Source organism: Rhinolophus ferrumequinum, chromosome 15 (genome assembly GCF_004115265.2).
Source record: "Rhinolophus ferrumequinum isolate MPI-CBG mRhiFer1 chromosome 15, mRhiFer1_v1.p, whole genome shotgun sequence".
Classification (NCBI taxonomy): Eukaryota; Metazoa; Chordata; class Mammalia; order Chiroptera; family Rhinolophidae; genus Rhinolophus; species Rhinolophus ferrumequinum.
Genome location: NC_046298.1, coordinates 30,325,373 through 30,341,223, shown reverse-complemented (window position 1 = coordinate 30,341,223; position 15,851 = coordinate 30,325,373). Strand labels below are relative to the sequence as shown.

Sequence of the window (15,851 nt, the reverse complement as noted above, 5' to 3'; positions counted from 1 at the left end):
TCAAAAAGAAGGCTTGTACTGTTATCGTCACAAAAGCTACAGCGGTGTCCACAGTAGCACTGTGAATCAGAGAAGAAAAAGAAGAGGGATAACCTAATGCCATCAACAGGTCATGAGTTGAATAAATTATGGTACATGGATATATTAGAATACTACACAGCCATTACAGATGCAGAACTGTGTGTAAATGTAATGCCTTTTTTAAAAAAATACATTATTTGCTAATGTATGCATTATTAACAGTGGTTTTCATTGGAAGATGAATCCAAAGTGAGAGAAGAGGGTGTGTGACAAGGCTTTCCTTTTCATTTCAGCTTCTGCACCTTTGTATCTTCTCTCTTTTGTACTTTTCTTTCATATTTAGTTTTTAAACTTGGACAAATATTACTTAAAAATAAAAATCAACAGAAGTGATTTAGATAGTAGATTAGGGCCATTTTTGTTTATCTTTTAATATAATCTAATAAATTTAAAGAACTAAACTACTAATAAAACCATAAAAGACTAAGTAAAAGTAAACACTAAAGATACTGATAAACTAAAAATGATAAAACTCATATATTTTAAAAACTAATAAATATTTCAAAATATTATAGGGTTTCTTTTTTTTTTTTTGCAAGCATACAAAAATATACAGAGGGTGCCAAAAAAATGAAAAATGTACACGCATTTTAAGAAAGGAAAACTGTATTAAAATTGTAATAATATATACCGATAACAAAAGGCGAATACAAGTCACGTTTGACTTCTGCAATTACAAGAGGTGCTCAGAGTGGTTACCATCAGCGTCCAGACACTTCTGATTACGGCAAACCACTGCTTGAGCAACATTGACCAAAGTCGTCCACTTGTATACATTTTTTTGGCACCCCCAGTAAATACTCACAAAGCAATGGAAGTATTTTGTGTTTGGGCAGGGCTAGAAACTGAATTTAATTTTCCCCCGATTTTATTTATTTAAGGAAAAAAAACAAAGAAAATTTGAGAATTAGGTAAGTATGTTACCATGTGGGACAGGCCCAATCAACGCACACTATGGGTTCATGAAAATTCCTATAGACGCGAATGTCTGGAAGTTTAAGTGTATTCAGTGCCCAAGGGCATGCTGCATACAACACAACCTGGGGCTGCTTTACACAAGCTCCTGATGTGCTCCCCGCTGAGGGGGGCGCGGCCGGCACACCTAGATTCCCCACTTTGGGAGTGTATCCTGAACCTGGGATATTCTGAGAAAGTGCAGGACAAACACAGATTCTCTGCTCTTTTGGTCACTTTCCTCTAGTCCATGCCCCATGTTCGTGGCGGAATACAGAAAGGTGAGGAGACACCAAGACGCAGGAGAAGTGAGATTGAAGAGAAGAGCTACATTTATGTCGGGAAAAGAAGGGGAAAGACTAAACGGACATGGGGACAGGGGGAGGTGGCCATGGCAGAAGCCACGGGACAGGGACCTGCTTTGAGGCCACACTGAGTGACTGTCAGATCAGGGCTTCCCTGTACCCCTTCCTTTCTTACCCACGATCTGCCCCCCTCTACCTGGATCTATAGCCACTGCTCGGCTTCCTCCAAGCAGAGACACGTCCCCTAGATTCATAATGTGGAGGGTATGTCGCCCGCTCTGATGCAAGTCTGAGATGTCTGAAGTGGGTCTGGCAGTGCTAGAGCCACAGGGCCTCAGCAGGAGAGCCCCGTGAGGCTCCCGGCTGGCCTCCCACAGCTACCCAGAGGCCGAGGGGGCCCCTCCCACCCCCCCACACTGCCCACGAATGCCTGTGTGAGAAAAGGCTCCAGCAGTGTCCAATTCGTACTCAGGGCAGGCTATGTCATGCAATCATATCATTAAGTGGGCGGTTACCCAGTTTCAAGTACTTCACAACAGGAAATCAAGAAAATTCCCCATCTCTGCTGGAGGAGGGAAAGGCCAACATGTATAATCACAGGCCTGTCCTGAGGTTCTGAGTGGAGGAATTGACTCACACCCAGCTGCGGTCCTCTAAGCTCTACTTCCACGTAGGACCGCTTGCTAATGACTCCCTCCGGTGAGACGCTGGTCACCACATCTCCTTGGAGCTGATGCCCAAAGTTGCGGATGTCACAGCAACTTTGAGTGGATGACCCGTGCAGCTGTTACTCACACCTGGGTTCCTACGGGGCAGGTGAGGGAGGGAGGGCAAGCTCCACAGGACAAAAGCTTGAGCAACAGCATTACTTACTCGAACAGGACCACAGCAAAAGACTGCACCAGGCGGTAGAAGGTGGGCTCGGAGACACACTTGGAGTTGCAGCGCTGTCCAGGAAGAGGGCAGACATGTCACTGGGAGGACCAGGTGGCAGCTCAGAGAGGCTGTGGGCCTCTGCGGAGCATCTCGCAGCTCAGCGCAGCTGGGATGCGAGCCCAGGCCCGTAACAGCCTCCCCTGCGCTACAGAAACCAGGACCCCCGCAGAGAGCTGGCACCTGGCACTCCACCGACCGCTGCTTGGCAGAGCACGGGCAGGCAGTTTCCTGCATTTCCTTATGAGCGTGTAACAACTAGGAACTTCACACCCTCACCCACACACGGAAAAGGACGCAGGGACAAAACCCCCAAATGACAACGCTGGCTATTTCTGGGTGGTAGATTTATGAGTAGTTTTTCTGTTTTTGCTTATCTGCATTTTCTAATTTTCCTTTGAAGAATAAATTATTTGTGATAAAAATATTTTAAGAACTGAGAGCTTAAGCCACGTTATAGGAAAAAAAGAACCTACTGGATATTTACAAAACTTAATTCCTTTCTGAACTTACAAGGTTGTCATTGCCATGAATATATTACTTTACAAAAACTGAATATTGAGTGTTATTTAATAAAAATAGGCAAGGATGGAGCCCACAGGCTTGCCTTTAAAAACTAACTTCTATGGAATTCCATGTAACTGACAGGTCAGTTTGCCCACTCCTTCCTTTCCGGCGGGGCATCCAAATGAGCTATTTCTCACTTCCCACTGTCCTTAATAGGCCTTTTCAGAACATCGTTAGATAAGTGGGGTTTTTTTCCTTTTTTCTGTTGGGTCATTTCCCTTGACTCTTTTCTCCACAGGGAGGAATTGAAGAGACAGTTAGGATGCAATCCCCCACCAGTTTCCTCCCCGTCAGCTGCCCTTACCTGGGCGCTCACGTATCGAGCAAACCACTCCCGGCCTTTCCCACTTTCACTGCTGCAGTACTCCCCAAATTTGGCTTTCTCCTCCTGCTCCAAGTCCTCCCTGAGAAAAAGAGCAGAGGAAAAAACAACTTTCAATCCTCTGGAACAAAAAAGGTTCTAGTAGGGGGAAGAGGACAGGGAGGAATTCATAAGTTTTGCACCCCCGCCAAGGACAAAGCCTGACCGACATCAGCTCCTCTCTCCCTCTGGGAAACCCCATGAGGAAATGGTGTTATTTCTATTTCAAAGATGAGGAGATAAGCTAAAGGATCCCACGCAGCTGGGGAGCTGCAAACGGGGGCTCAGTCCACACTTCCTGGCTCTATAGCCCAGTTCCTTCACCCGTGTCCTCCTACCTCCAGGCAGGTCCCGGCACAAACCAGAGCGACCAAACCCGACCCTGTGGTCTCGGTTCTCCAGCTCAGCTGACTCCCACTCATCTTTGGTTCTGAAGTCTTCATGGATCGTCCCGCTGAATTCAAGAATTCCTAATTTGTTCGGTCTCAGCAGGACATATGGGTCTGGCGCTGCCTCCCACCAACAGGAGGAGGACGTGGTTGCTTATTCCTCTGAGCTCATGAAAAGCCAATCTGCTCAGTCCTGCTCTGCCAGGGAGACCAAGGGACCCCAGGGGGTCACTCTCTCCAGAGCAGACAAAGTGCTCGCTGACCTCAAACCACTTCTGATCACTCCTGGGGGGGGGGTGGCTACTACTCTACCCCAAATTTAATGACAACAAAAATGAAGCAGGAGCTGAAGACCACTTGGCTTATGCAATATTTCATTTATTTAAGGTTCTGTAGAAAACATCTCGGACTCATTGATCCCTAAATGCCAACATTCAATGAAATACGAGAATTTGCCAGCCATTTGCAGTGATTTTTGGAGTGCTCCTGAAAACCCATCTGACTCAATTGTTCATGTTCCACGTGGCTGGCAGGCTGCGGTAATTAGGGACCAGTCTTCCTGGCAAATTAGCAAGCTCTGGGCTCTCTCCCCTTTTCATTAACTGGGTGTGCTCAGAGAAAGCTGAGTAATTTCTGTGTTCGTCAAACAAAATAAGTAGGAAGCCACAGCTACTGCTCTCCTAGAATGCATTCAACGTCAAACATGAATGCATTTTTGGAGCGTCAAATATTTGGATTATGATTGAAAACTTCCCCCCCTTTTTTAACTTCATAGAAAATTGAGGCACACCTAAAAACGGCAGACACCCCCCCTTGCCAGTTTACAAACAAGGGCCTTAAATCGTGATGGAAAATAACGTACTCTGCAGAGTGGCAACAGGCAGAAATTCTTACTGCTTTAGTGAAAATGGAAAATTTCCCCTTCGTCCAGAGCTCCTCAGATTGTAATGTGTGTGTGAATATCTGGAGACCTTGTTAAAAGGAGATTCAGGCGCAGTGGGGCTGCGTGGGGCCTGAGACTCTGCATTTCTAACAAGCTCCCACTGGTGCTGATGCTTTGGGTCCACAGACAACACTCTGAGCAGCAAGACCTTGAACCATGAGTGTTTTCTGTGAAAGATGCAAGACCCACCTGTCAGCACCGGACACCCATGAATTTGGGTTTGTTTGCCTTCCCTTGCGCCTGGTTATTAACACGAGGGTAGGAGCGCTAGCAGCCGATCCACAGATTCTCTGCTCCTCCATCTGCAAGCTAACTCCCACTTCCTCTTCCTGCTGCTCCAACTGCCAATGCTCCTTACCTACCCCTTCAAGGACCACAATAGAAAAACCAGAAAGAGGTGACAGCAAGGGTCCCCCTCCTAGCAGCTGCTTACGGTTCAGCTGCCTGTGGCATCACCAGGAGGGCAGGTCGCTGAAACCTTCTTGTCTTACTTATATTGCCCCTAAACTTAATGCCAGCTAATCATTGCGGCCCTCTAGCCAAGTGAGACTGACGTGGAATGCCCACCAGGAGCCAATCTGGAAGTGCTCAGATACTGGGAAAGCAAAAGTGGTATCGTCTTGGATTCAGCAACGATGTGGTGAGGGCGCCAGTGGAGTGGTCACAGCCGCGGGTGGGAGGGGAGAAGGGCTGACATTCCCCCAGTGGTCTTATCTCTAGCCCGGGGTGGGGGTTGCCAACCACCGGGCTGGTGAGGGCCCGGAAGCCCTGGCCTCAGGTGGCACCCGGCTCGGGGGGCAGAGCAGAGAGAGCAGAGAGGCCCCGGGCCTTACCCTCCCGAGAAGATCTTCTCCACGTAGCTGCGCATGAAATCCCTGAGCTCCAGGGCCTCCTCATCCTTGGCCGACTCTGTGCTCTGGTTGGAAGAGAAGGAGTCGTTGGAGGAGGAACGGCGGTACTGGTCCCAGGACGGGTGTGAGGGCGACTCGCCCATGTCGTTCTCGCTGTCCGCCGACTCCGTGGTCTCACTCTCTGACGCACCGTCTCCCTGGGAGCTGTCCCCATCCTGCAGCTTTGGTGGCAGCCCCTCCAGGGGCGAGGAGGCGGATGGCTCGGTCCCGAAGTCAATCAGCGAGCCCACAGGGACCTCTGAGGACTCCATGGCGTGCGTGGGCTGCTGAGAAGGATGCCAGGTAGGAGCTGGCGGAGTGGATTCCCAGGAGTGTCACACGTGAGCTGCTTGACAGCTGCTGGCCACCAGGAATGAGTCCGCTGGGGCAGCTCACGTGGCCCTAAGGCATCTAGGATAGAAGCACATAAACACGATCAGCGGGAGAACAGCTGCCCTTGTGTAAGGGGAACCCAGTGCTGAGAATCCAGATTTCAAGGAATAAATCAAGTCTCCCATTCCCTATAAAGAGAAGAGGCTCCAAACTTCCAGAATTTGGGACACGTCTACACTGCCATCGTTTTCCTCTTGTCTGCTTTACTGTTAAACACCTGGTATGTACGTGGTAGGCACTCAATAAATGTTTGTTGAGTAAATGAACTAATGAACACCAACAATCAGGATTTCCCCAAACTAAGCAAGTGGACTTCAAGCGTCTGCTAGCCCTCTCTTCACTCTGGCCTCCCAGACTGAGGCCAGTAAAGAAAAAGGCAGACCCTAGACTGGCATCTGGAAGTGCCCAGAGACACACCTGCACCTGCCACCTGCTGTCGTTGGGATCAACAGCTGTGGAAGATGGAGGTGGGAGTGGGGCGCGCAGGGGGATGTCGTCAGACGTTATCAGGAAAAGCGGCTAAGCACATGGGCCCCTCACCTCCTGGGCTCACATCTCTTCCTTCCTCATTTCTTACCATTCTTCCACTCAAGACACAGAACCTTCCCAGGCTTCAGATACATGGCCTCTCCCATCATCCCTCTTAAGCCCCCTGAAGGTTTCTAAGCTGTATTGGCCACCTGGACCCAACCTCTCCTCCCTGCCCTTCTCCCTACAGCCACCCTGGATGATGGCGTCGCCCTCCGGTATCTGTTCCTTCCGCTCTTTAGGCCAGGCGGTCCTTTCCGTTGTCTTCCTTCATCCCTGCCCAGAATTCTATCTACCCCTCAAGGCGTGGCTTAGTTAGCAGATCTTCTGAGAAGCTTGCTTCCATCCCTATTCCAAACAATGTACTGAGTCCTCTGGGGTGCCTGGCATTCCACTTACACCCATTTATAATCCTGCTTTTTTGAAGGGTAGACACTACCCTGTTTCCCCGAAAAGAAGACCTAGCCGGACCATCAGCTCTAATGCACTTTTTGGAGCAAAAATGAATATAAGACCCGGTCTTATATGATATTATATGAGACCCGGTCCTATATTATATTAACGTAAGACCGGGTCTTATGTTAATTTTTGCTCCAAAAGATGCATTAGAGCTGATGGTCCAGGTAGGTCTTATTTTTGGGGAAACACGGTAGTATTAATATTTCTATTTGTCCCACTAAAGTAAAACCCCTGGAGGCCTTAGCCACCTTTGGAGAAATCCGAGTGCAGAGTCTTGACTAAGTAAGTGTTCACTGTACGTTTGTTGAATGACGAACAGACCTGATCGTGAACATGCTCTAAGAGTCGGGGTAGTCAGCGACCCAAGCTACACAGCGGCAGTGCTGCGAACAGAATCTTCGCTTCTAAACCAGGCCTCCTGACAGCCAGTTCAGGAGTCACCTGCCAATTCTGGGGCCCTCCCTTCCCAGGGACGAGTGGCAGACAGTGAAGCAGGAAGAAGCAGCCCTTTGGATGCCTCAGCAACTCCGGGCTAGAGCACCCCCTGAGCCTGAGCCAAGTCCCTCTCCTCCCCCTTTGCAGACCCAAATATCTAGGACAACACCTGGCAGACAGGTGGCTGCCGATATTGATGAACTAATGCATCTTCCGAGGGTAATTCAATATCAAAAGTGCATTTACTGCCTGTTAAGAGCTTAATGTTCCCAAAGCGCTTATGGGTTCCTCCAAATTCCCCAGCCCAGGATATTTTTAAATGCCCCGAGTCAGAAAGATGGGATGGCTGGCTCCTTGTCGTCAGAGTGACAGAGGCACACCTTTAGTAGAGTCCTACAAAGCTTGCCTTGATTTAAAACAGAAAAGCATAAACCTCAGCACAAAAGAACTTTTGGGGCCAGGAGCGCAACATGGGCTCTTAGGAGCTCAGACAGCAGGACACTACCACTCAGAGGGCTCGACATTAGAGAGTGGTGGGCCTGGCTCCCCTCTCACCGGCCGTCAGTGAGCTGTGGCCTCTGCTCTCTGGGCCGGGATCTCCCCGTCTGAGACACCACGGCCAGGTTAGATTGCTAAGGTCCTTCAGGAAATCATGTTCTCAGACTCTTCCAAAACCAGAAAGTCACACCTATAACAACACACCTGATATTAAGATGGAAAGATCACACACTAGGAAAATGTTTGCAGTCACTATAAGAAAATTGAGTCAATCAATTTATATTATAAATTCACCCAATTCTAACTAAAAAAAACAAAAACTATATTCTAATGGATATACAAACTATTCAAAAGCACCCAAGAAGAAACACCATTATTAAATGCTTAGACAATTCTTCAACCCATACTAATAACCACACATATACATGGGCAGATTGAAACAATTAGGTACCACCTTATACGACTAAACTAGCAAAAATTTAAAAATTACAACCCAAATGCCAATGAGGTTATGGTAAAACTAATAGTCTCAAACAATCCTGGTAATTGGGATAAATAAGACCTTAGAAAGCAATTTCTATAATTCTTATTTTTCTCTCCTCTGATCCAGGAATTTAAATGCTTGGAATTTATCCTAAGAAAATGATTCAAAACACTCCAAAACAGTTATGTGGGGGAAAAAAAAATGCTCACGACAACAGTACTTCTGCTTCCGATAAATTGGGGGGCCAGAGGGTGGGGAGGTGAGGGAATCTAAATATAGTAAAATGGCACTGAGGTAATTTCCCCTTTTTTATTTTGTTCTCTACCATAACAACGCAGTTTGCAATAACTAAAAATTCAGAGGGAAAAGGAAACAAGTATCTTGAAACGTTTCTACTGGTCGGAAGGGCTGCGTCTATTTACCAAAGCAGAACCCCCACAGCACAGGACGTTCAAGAGCAGACCAAATCATCACGGCTATTTCTGGTCTACCCTGAGGCTGGTGAGCCGCTCTCCCAGAGCCTTCCTAGCGCAGAAATTCTGGGAGCGCATGAGTCATCCTTTCCCAGAAGCCTCCTCCGTGGGCTCAGAAAGGAGGGGACAAAGTGACAGGGAGAAGCACAGGGTGAGGGCCCAGTGCTGGACCCCGTGAGGGCATCGCAGGCTTCAGTGCGCAGGCCCTGGGGCCCTGTGCAGTCATCTCATGTACTGCCCCCACCCCCGACCTCGGACCCTGCAGCCCAGGGATCTCGTCTCTCTCAGGACTGAAGACGGGGGTGCCAAGCCTGGCAGAGCTAACGCCAGGGTGCAGGGGCGGTTTGTGCTAAGGGTCTGGGAAGCAACCCCACCTTCTTTCTCTAGGAAGGAAACCTAATTACAGGTGCAGGACAAGGTGAGCACGCAAGGATCACACACCTCACATGACTGTCTGTGTTGAGACGGCCAGAGAACACAGAGGAAGTGGGCCCAGGGGGACTGTTCAGAACCAGCCAGGTGCTGCCATGTAGGATCTCGGGGCCAGTGGTATCAGACCTACAGAGCTTTCCAAAGAATGCTGAAATCCACAGTGTGAAATCTTCCAGTTCTTCAACCCTGGCAACTAATTTATTTCAAAACACATTGTGGGCCAAAGAAAACACATGTGTGGATTGTGCCCCGATCCATGTGCTTTGTTCTGCCCATAAAGAGGCTCCGAGACCCCCTGTAGATCCAGACTCTGAGACACAGGGTTTTAAATCATGGTGGAATTTCTGCAACTACAGAACATGAATATTGAAAATGCTTTTCTATAGACCCAGAGCAGAACAAACTTTCCCACGTTTGCACTTTTACAATTCATTTCCTAAACCTATGGCAGAAGTTTCTACTAACCAAATCAGGCTAAAATTCTAAGTCAGCCTATAACTTCCAATGACCTTAATCACCCATTCAAGTACTGTGCAAGGAGCTGGGGAAACAACCATGAATAAAGCCCTATGGAGCGTCTGGCGGGGTGTGTGTGTGTGTGTGTGTGTGTGTGTGTGTGTGTGTGTGTGTGTGTTGGAGGGCAGGGGGAGGGTAAGAGAGAATTAATAAAATAAAACCCCAGAGACATCTCCAGGCGATGGCCCCGAGAGCCCTGAGTGGGGGCTTCTCTGGCTGGGGGATCCGGGAGGCAGACATCTGAGCTGCGAGGAAGAAGGACCAGCTGGGAAGACTCCAGGGTCTGCTGAGCAGACTGGTCGGGGCAGGGGCTGCAGCCTACACAGAGGCCCGAGGCAACGGTGACCGTGGAAAGTTCAAGAACTGGGAAGGCTGAGGAGGTGGAGAGCAGCTGCTCTTGGAGAAGAGGTTGGCCAGATGTGCCAGGAGGGCTTGTCAGCCCCGGTGGGAGCCTGGAATGTGTTCTAGGAGCGCTGGGCAGCCACGGGAGAACAGGAGCCAGGAGAACAGGATGAGAGCAAAGGGGCCAGTGGAGGCAGGTCTAGCGGGAGGTTTCCTGCCCTCCCGTGGCCACCTCCCCTCCAGCCTTTTCCTGCCGCAGGGGCCCAGCTGCAGAAGGAACTGGAAGGAGATTGCCTTCTTGCGGGTACTCAGCCACATCCCCACAGGGCTTTGCTCAAACTCTGATTTCCCCAACACCCCAAAGCCACCAGAGGGAGGACTTCTTTAGCAAGCTGATCTTGAGCAATCAGACAAAGTTCCCTGGGGGAGAATCCGGAAATTTCTATCTCTGCCCTTTGCCATAGACCTCGGGCAGCTCCCTCGTTTACGGTCCCCAAGAACTAAGAGACATGCTGTTCCTCCCACAAAAAGAAGAGCGTGCAAACAACTCGCTGGACCAGCACACGTACATGCATGGCTGCCGTTCACGTCCACCTAGCTCGTCTGTCATCTCTCATCAATAAATCCAGGCTTGGCGTGGCTCAGCAGGGGGCCCACCTGCACTCGGCTAGGAAGTGATGGCTCGCAGAATCCAAACACAGGTCGCCTGCAACGCCCAGGCTCCTGACCCCCATGCTGCCCCCACGTGTTCTAAGAGCGCTGGGCAGCCACGGGAGAACAGGGAGCCAGGAGAACAGAATGAGAGCAAAGGGGCCACCTCCCTGATGCTCTCCCGAGGATACATTTCTAGAAGGGGAGGTGCTGGGTCCAAGGTTTGCACACGATGAAAGCTATGATGGTTTCGCCAAACGACCTTCCCCAAGTCTGTACTGTGGCAATACACACTGGGTGGGTGTTTCGTCTGCACCTTCATTTCAACTGGAGGGCAAAGCACCACCTCACCCCACATTCAGAACGCTGATCTGTTTGTTTCACTCGCGGTTTAAGTGCAGGGTATTAACAAGGAAGGGCAGGTGCATTTTGCAGACGAGGGAACTGGGACCTGGGAAGCCAGCTGTGTCTCTGGGCGGCCAGGACACCCCCTCACCCCCAGCCTTTGACGAAGACATCTGGTTTGATTGCTTTGCCTGATGACTAGTCCAAACCCAAACCAAAACAAACAAACAAACAAAAAACACTAGTCTCTTCTTCCTTGAAGTTCAGCTCCACTCAGTCAGACTGGGAGAATCATTTAAATCTGTACCAGTTTCCTACTTTTGGAACTTGTGACTTGGAATTTGTTTGTCCTAATCATTTGGATTATTACCAAGTAAAGGAGATCTCACACATGGCAGGCGTTAGAAGCAGCACTGGAGGGAGATAAGCTGGCCCCTCCCGGCTCACGGGGGGAAGCTGAACAAGACCCCCTGTAACAACATGAGAGGGCTGAAAACAGAAATCGAGGCTGACATTACTAGAGTAGTTGATGCTTTCCAAGGCACAAAAATATGTAAAAATGGTGCACTCTCAACCACTCCATCAAGCTGCTGGGCAGTGTTGCGTTTTTACCTCCACTTTAGAGATGAGAAGCCTGGGGCTAGAAGAGGGAGGTGTGTGGCAGTGTGGGATCACCAGGTGGGTGGGAGCAAAGCAGGACCACCTATTGTTCGGACTAGATGTCAAAGGTCCCTCGCAGATGCTGCCTGAACTTGGGCTATATTTTGACCTCTCTCTCACCACAACTTGAATGCCCTCCACTGGGGCCTCATGTAAAGCAGTGAGCTAACCTCCCCATACAAAACCTCCCTTGCTTTGCCTAAATGTGGTAGAGGGCCAGTGAAAATTATAAAGCAGAACCACTCCAAATGTGGATATTAACAGACGCTTTACCCAGAGACCCCAGTTCATAAGACTGTCAACCCTACCTGCCCCCATGCAAAGGTTCTGTCCAAACAGAGAGACGGTGAGGATCTTGGGTGGGAAGCAGAGTAATAAAGTCTCCGTCACACTCACCAGACTGATGTTAACACTGGGATTTAACCCTCAAAGGACGGTTCACTCCCTAGATGGGGGCTCCCTACTTCATGCAGCTTTCTTTGAGTAACACAGCTACTGATCAATTGAATGCCCTCTGTGGATGTCTTTCAGGAAATATGCCCAAAGATCCCAAGAAAAGTCAGTCTTTTCTGCCTCTGTGGTTATGATCAGAGGGCATCCTGATGCGCAGGACTTTGCATGACCTGTAATGGAAGGGAAGGGTCAGTGTGACTGGCTAAGGAAGACAACGAGCCTTATCAGCCCACCCGGGAATGGGGCCCGGGCTCGGCCAGGAACAGCCTTTGGATCTGATGGCATCTTCTTAGCTTGACGTCTCAGCTGGATGCTGCCCAAGGGTAGCAGAAACAGCCTGGCCAGGAGTAAGCACCCAATTCTCACCACGTGAGGCCCAGCCAAAGGGGCCCAGTGGGGAGGCTTTTCACCTAATGTCGTGGTTCTCAAGCTGAGCCAGGGCGCCGCAGACAGCTGAGCAAAGTCGTAGGTATCTCACAGGCGTACCGTGGGATATTTCAATTTTTTGAGGGAATAAATGGTAATAACTTGACACCTGCTAAACACATAGCAAGTGACTAGCTTGAAGTAGTTCACAGTTTCACCATCAGATCATGCTATATTCCTGTCGATGTTATCATATCCTTGTGAAGCTGGATTTTCAGCAGTTTATCATGATAAAAAGCAAGTAGGGTACAAAAATCAACGGGACAGGAAAGGAGAGTGGCCGTATCCAATCTGATTCCATGGACTTGAAGTTGTGCAGAACCCAAAAGGCACAGATGTCCCATTAGTAAGTAATTAAGAATGAAATGCAAATATTTTTTCAAATGGTATGGTACCCTCGCAAACGTCCATGTCCTAAACCCCAGAACCTATGAATGTTACTTGACATGGCCAAAGGGCCTTTGCAGCTACGATGAAGCTCAGAGCCTTGAAATGGGGAGATGATTCTGGATTATCCCCCACCAGGTGGGACCAACGTAATCACAAAAGTCCTTATAAGAGGAAAGCAGGAGGCTCAGAGTCAGAGAAGGAGATGCAACAAGGCTAAGATGCTGGCTTTCGAGGTTGAAGGAGGGACAAAAGCCAAGACATGCCGGTGGCCTCTAGACTGGAAAAGCCAAGGGAATGAGATTCTCCTCTGGGGCTTCCAGAAGGAACTAGCCCTGCCGACACCTTGACGTTAGCCCACTGAGACGGATTTTGAACTTCTCCAGAACTAGAAGATAGCAAACATGTTGTTTTACGCCACTGGGTTTATGGTAATTTGTTCAGGCAGCCACAGGAAACTCACATGAGCAGCTAGTATGTTGTTAGGACATAATACTTGAGTTGCTCGGACTATCAGGTATTTGTTTTGGCCTAGGGTGCCGGGGAAAATGAGCAAGACAATAAGGTGCTGTGAAGAACCTCTGGCCTGGAGGGAAGGCCTGGGGCCCACGCCCAACAAATCCCTTATCTGCCACTTGAGCTTCCAACCTGAAGTAGGAGCTCACATCCACTCAAGTTCAGTGGATTCTTTCCAGCACTCATTAGCTGGTGGAGATCACTTAGCTTTTATTTCCCTTTATTATAAACATATTGTCAGAGGAAGGCTCAGAACTACAAAAGGGAAGAAAAACCTCTTGATCCCAAATCCCATCTCCATTTCTGTGTATTCCTTCCTAGTCTTTGTTAATAGGCAAACATTTGTTTTGACCGTTTCAACGCTAAGAGAAACCTGAATGTTTGTTTTGCACCTCGCCAGCGGCTACCCCTCCTGTGACATCTACAAACATGAAGGTGACCCCGTGAATACTGTTCTCTGGTCCTCTGAAGAGTGTTGTATTTCAAACTGACCTAATAGAGATCAACAGTCAGTCTGGGTTTGGCTGGAGGAATTAGGGGAGACGGACCCCGGGCTTAGATTTCTGGTCTCTAGGGCTGTCTTGAGATAAGTGAACTTGATCAATTATCAGATTACTGTTATCTGCTTTTGTTCAGCTATTAAGCGACAATAATGAACGGTGCCCAGGAAAATCATGCCTCACTGAAATAGCTGGAGGAGAGAAGAGGGAGAAGAAGGAAGCCTTTCAACACACTGCTAAACGTAATCATTCCGTAAGGAAACTGATGTGAACACGCTGGATGAAAATGCCAAATAGCCCGGTTCCACAGAACCTCCTCAGCTGCCCTGTGCACCAGTCTGCGCTGGCCGGCTCACAGTCACAGGTATGGGAACTGCTACCACATCCCCCCTTCCCCTCCCCCCTACGCCTCCCCCCTCCCACCCAGCCTGCCACGAATAATCAGCTTCAGCAGCAGTGGCAGGGGCTCCCTCCTGCAGCTCCATCTGCATTTGTTCAACACACTCCACACCCCTGCAGGTGCTCCTCCCCCCTTGCCGTCCCAAGTCGGAGAAGGACCCCAATGGGCAGGCTTGGGCAGGCTGTGGTAAGGACGCCCCAGGAGCCCCACTGCACTGCCCGGCCCCCCAGCACGCCAGCCAGACCAGCCAGACCGCAGCTTGGGCTTGCAAAAACATGCTTCCTGTTGCTCAGAACCTCTCATACTGTGAGACCACAACAAGGAGACTTCCATCTGCCTCTGCCAGGAGCTGAAGAGCTCAGTCCTAAAGCTCCCGACAAATACACCGACTCATCACTTTCTGGCTGGCTGATGACTGACTTTGCCTTGGAACCAGGAAGAGACTTTTGGGCCTTTGAGGCAAAGAAGCAATAGTCGGTCCAACGAACGAATACATGTCGAATAAGACGAGACGTCACTGATGTCCTTTTAGAATGCAGTGTATTCCGGCAGCTGTCCAGACACAGATTTATATCTAGTCTATGTGGACTTAGGGCTACTAACAGGCCAGTGCCATTGAAGAAACCCATTACATTTGGGCAATGAATGTAGTGGTGTTTTCTGGCAGCCAAAGTGAAAACAGGAATCACACTGGGTCGTAAAAATCTTTCATCATGACAAATTCATTGGCAGACTAACTTTTCCCAGACACTGAATTTAAAAATGAATTTGTCAATAAGGTCCTCACATGAAACGACACTGATAATTATAGTGAAAATCTCTCACAAGGTTCTGTAAAAGACAGAGATGTTGAAACATACATGTTAAAAATGACTCTCCAAGAATCTGAAGGCATCCGTTACACTAATTCAGTATAGGTGTTTGTCTGGCTGGAACACGCTGCTAGGTGCGGATGAGATTCCCCTGGTGACACAGGGACCGGGCGTCACAGACCTGGGGACCTTGTACTGAACACACCCATGAGGGCCTCTCTCCCTCAAATACCAGATGTCCCAGAGGGCCGGATCACAGACCATTCGCGGCTGATTTCTCTGAGAGCGCCTCAAGTGCCCACATTCTGATTTAATAATCAAAACAGGATCTATGTGCTGAAGCTCCCTGTGGGAGAGGATTGTCATTCTGTCGTGACCCTTGAAGGGGCTGACTTACTCCCTGGGACCCGGAGAGCGGCAGCGTCTTAGGCAGCTGCAGAGGGACTCTTGTGGGGAGTGTTGCCCAGGACAAGAAGGGCAGTGGCAGCTCCGCCCTATTTCTCCACAGCTGCCTGCAGGCACACCGGGTCGCCCCGCAGGATGACCTGCCTACAGGTGGCTGGCTGGAAAGAGGTAACCCTCTACAAGGGAGCGTGTCTGAACTGGCGCCTGACAGGAGACATCTACTCCTGACTACCAGGCCTACTCTCTAGCTGGCTGCACCTCTCCGTGGTCCAGGATTAACCTCACAACCTGCTCCCCCATCAGAAGTTCCCCA

The 15,851-nt window shown here is 49.4% G+C and overlaps 1 protein-coding gene across 4 annotated transcripts in view; it reads right to left on the bottom strand.

The window, feature by feature from the left end:
* Positions 1–15,851, bottom strand: part of KIAA0513 (KIAA0513 ortholog) — a 54,946-nt gene that overhangs the window by 18,139 nt on the left and 20,956 nt on the right. For all 4 annotated transcript variants that reach the window (XM_033127316.1, XM_033127320.1, XM_033127317.1 and 1 more), the window contains exons 2-4: positions 5,367–5,834; positions 3,145–3,244; positions 2,214–2,287 (exon numbers count right to left, since the gene is read on the bottom strand). In XM_033127316.1, the coding sequence (XP_032983207.1) occupies positions 2,214–2,287; positions 3,145–3,244; positions 5,367–5,695 (503 nt within the window). In that variant the 5' untranslated portion in view covers positions 5,696–5,834. The remainder of the gene's footprint in view (positions 1–2,213; positions 2,288–3,144; positions 3,245–5,366; positions 5,835–15,851) is intronic.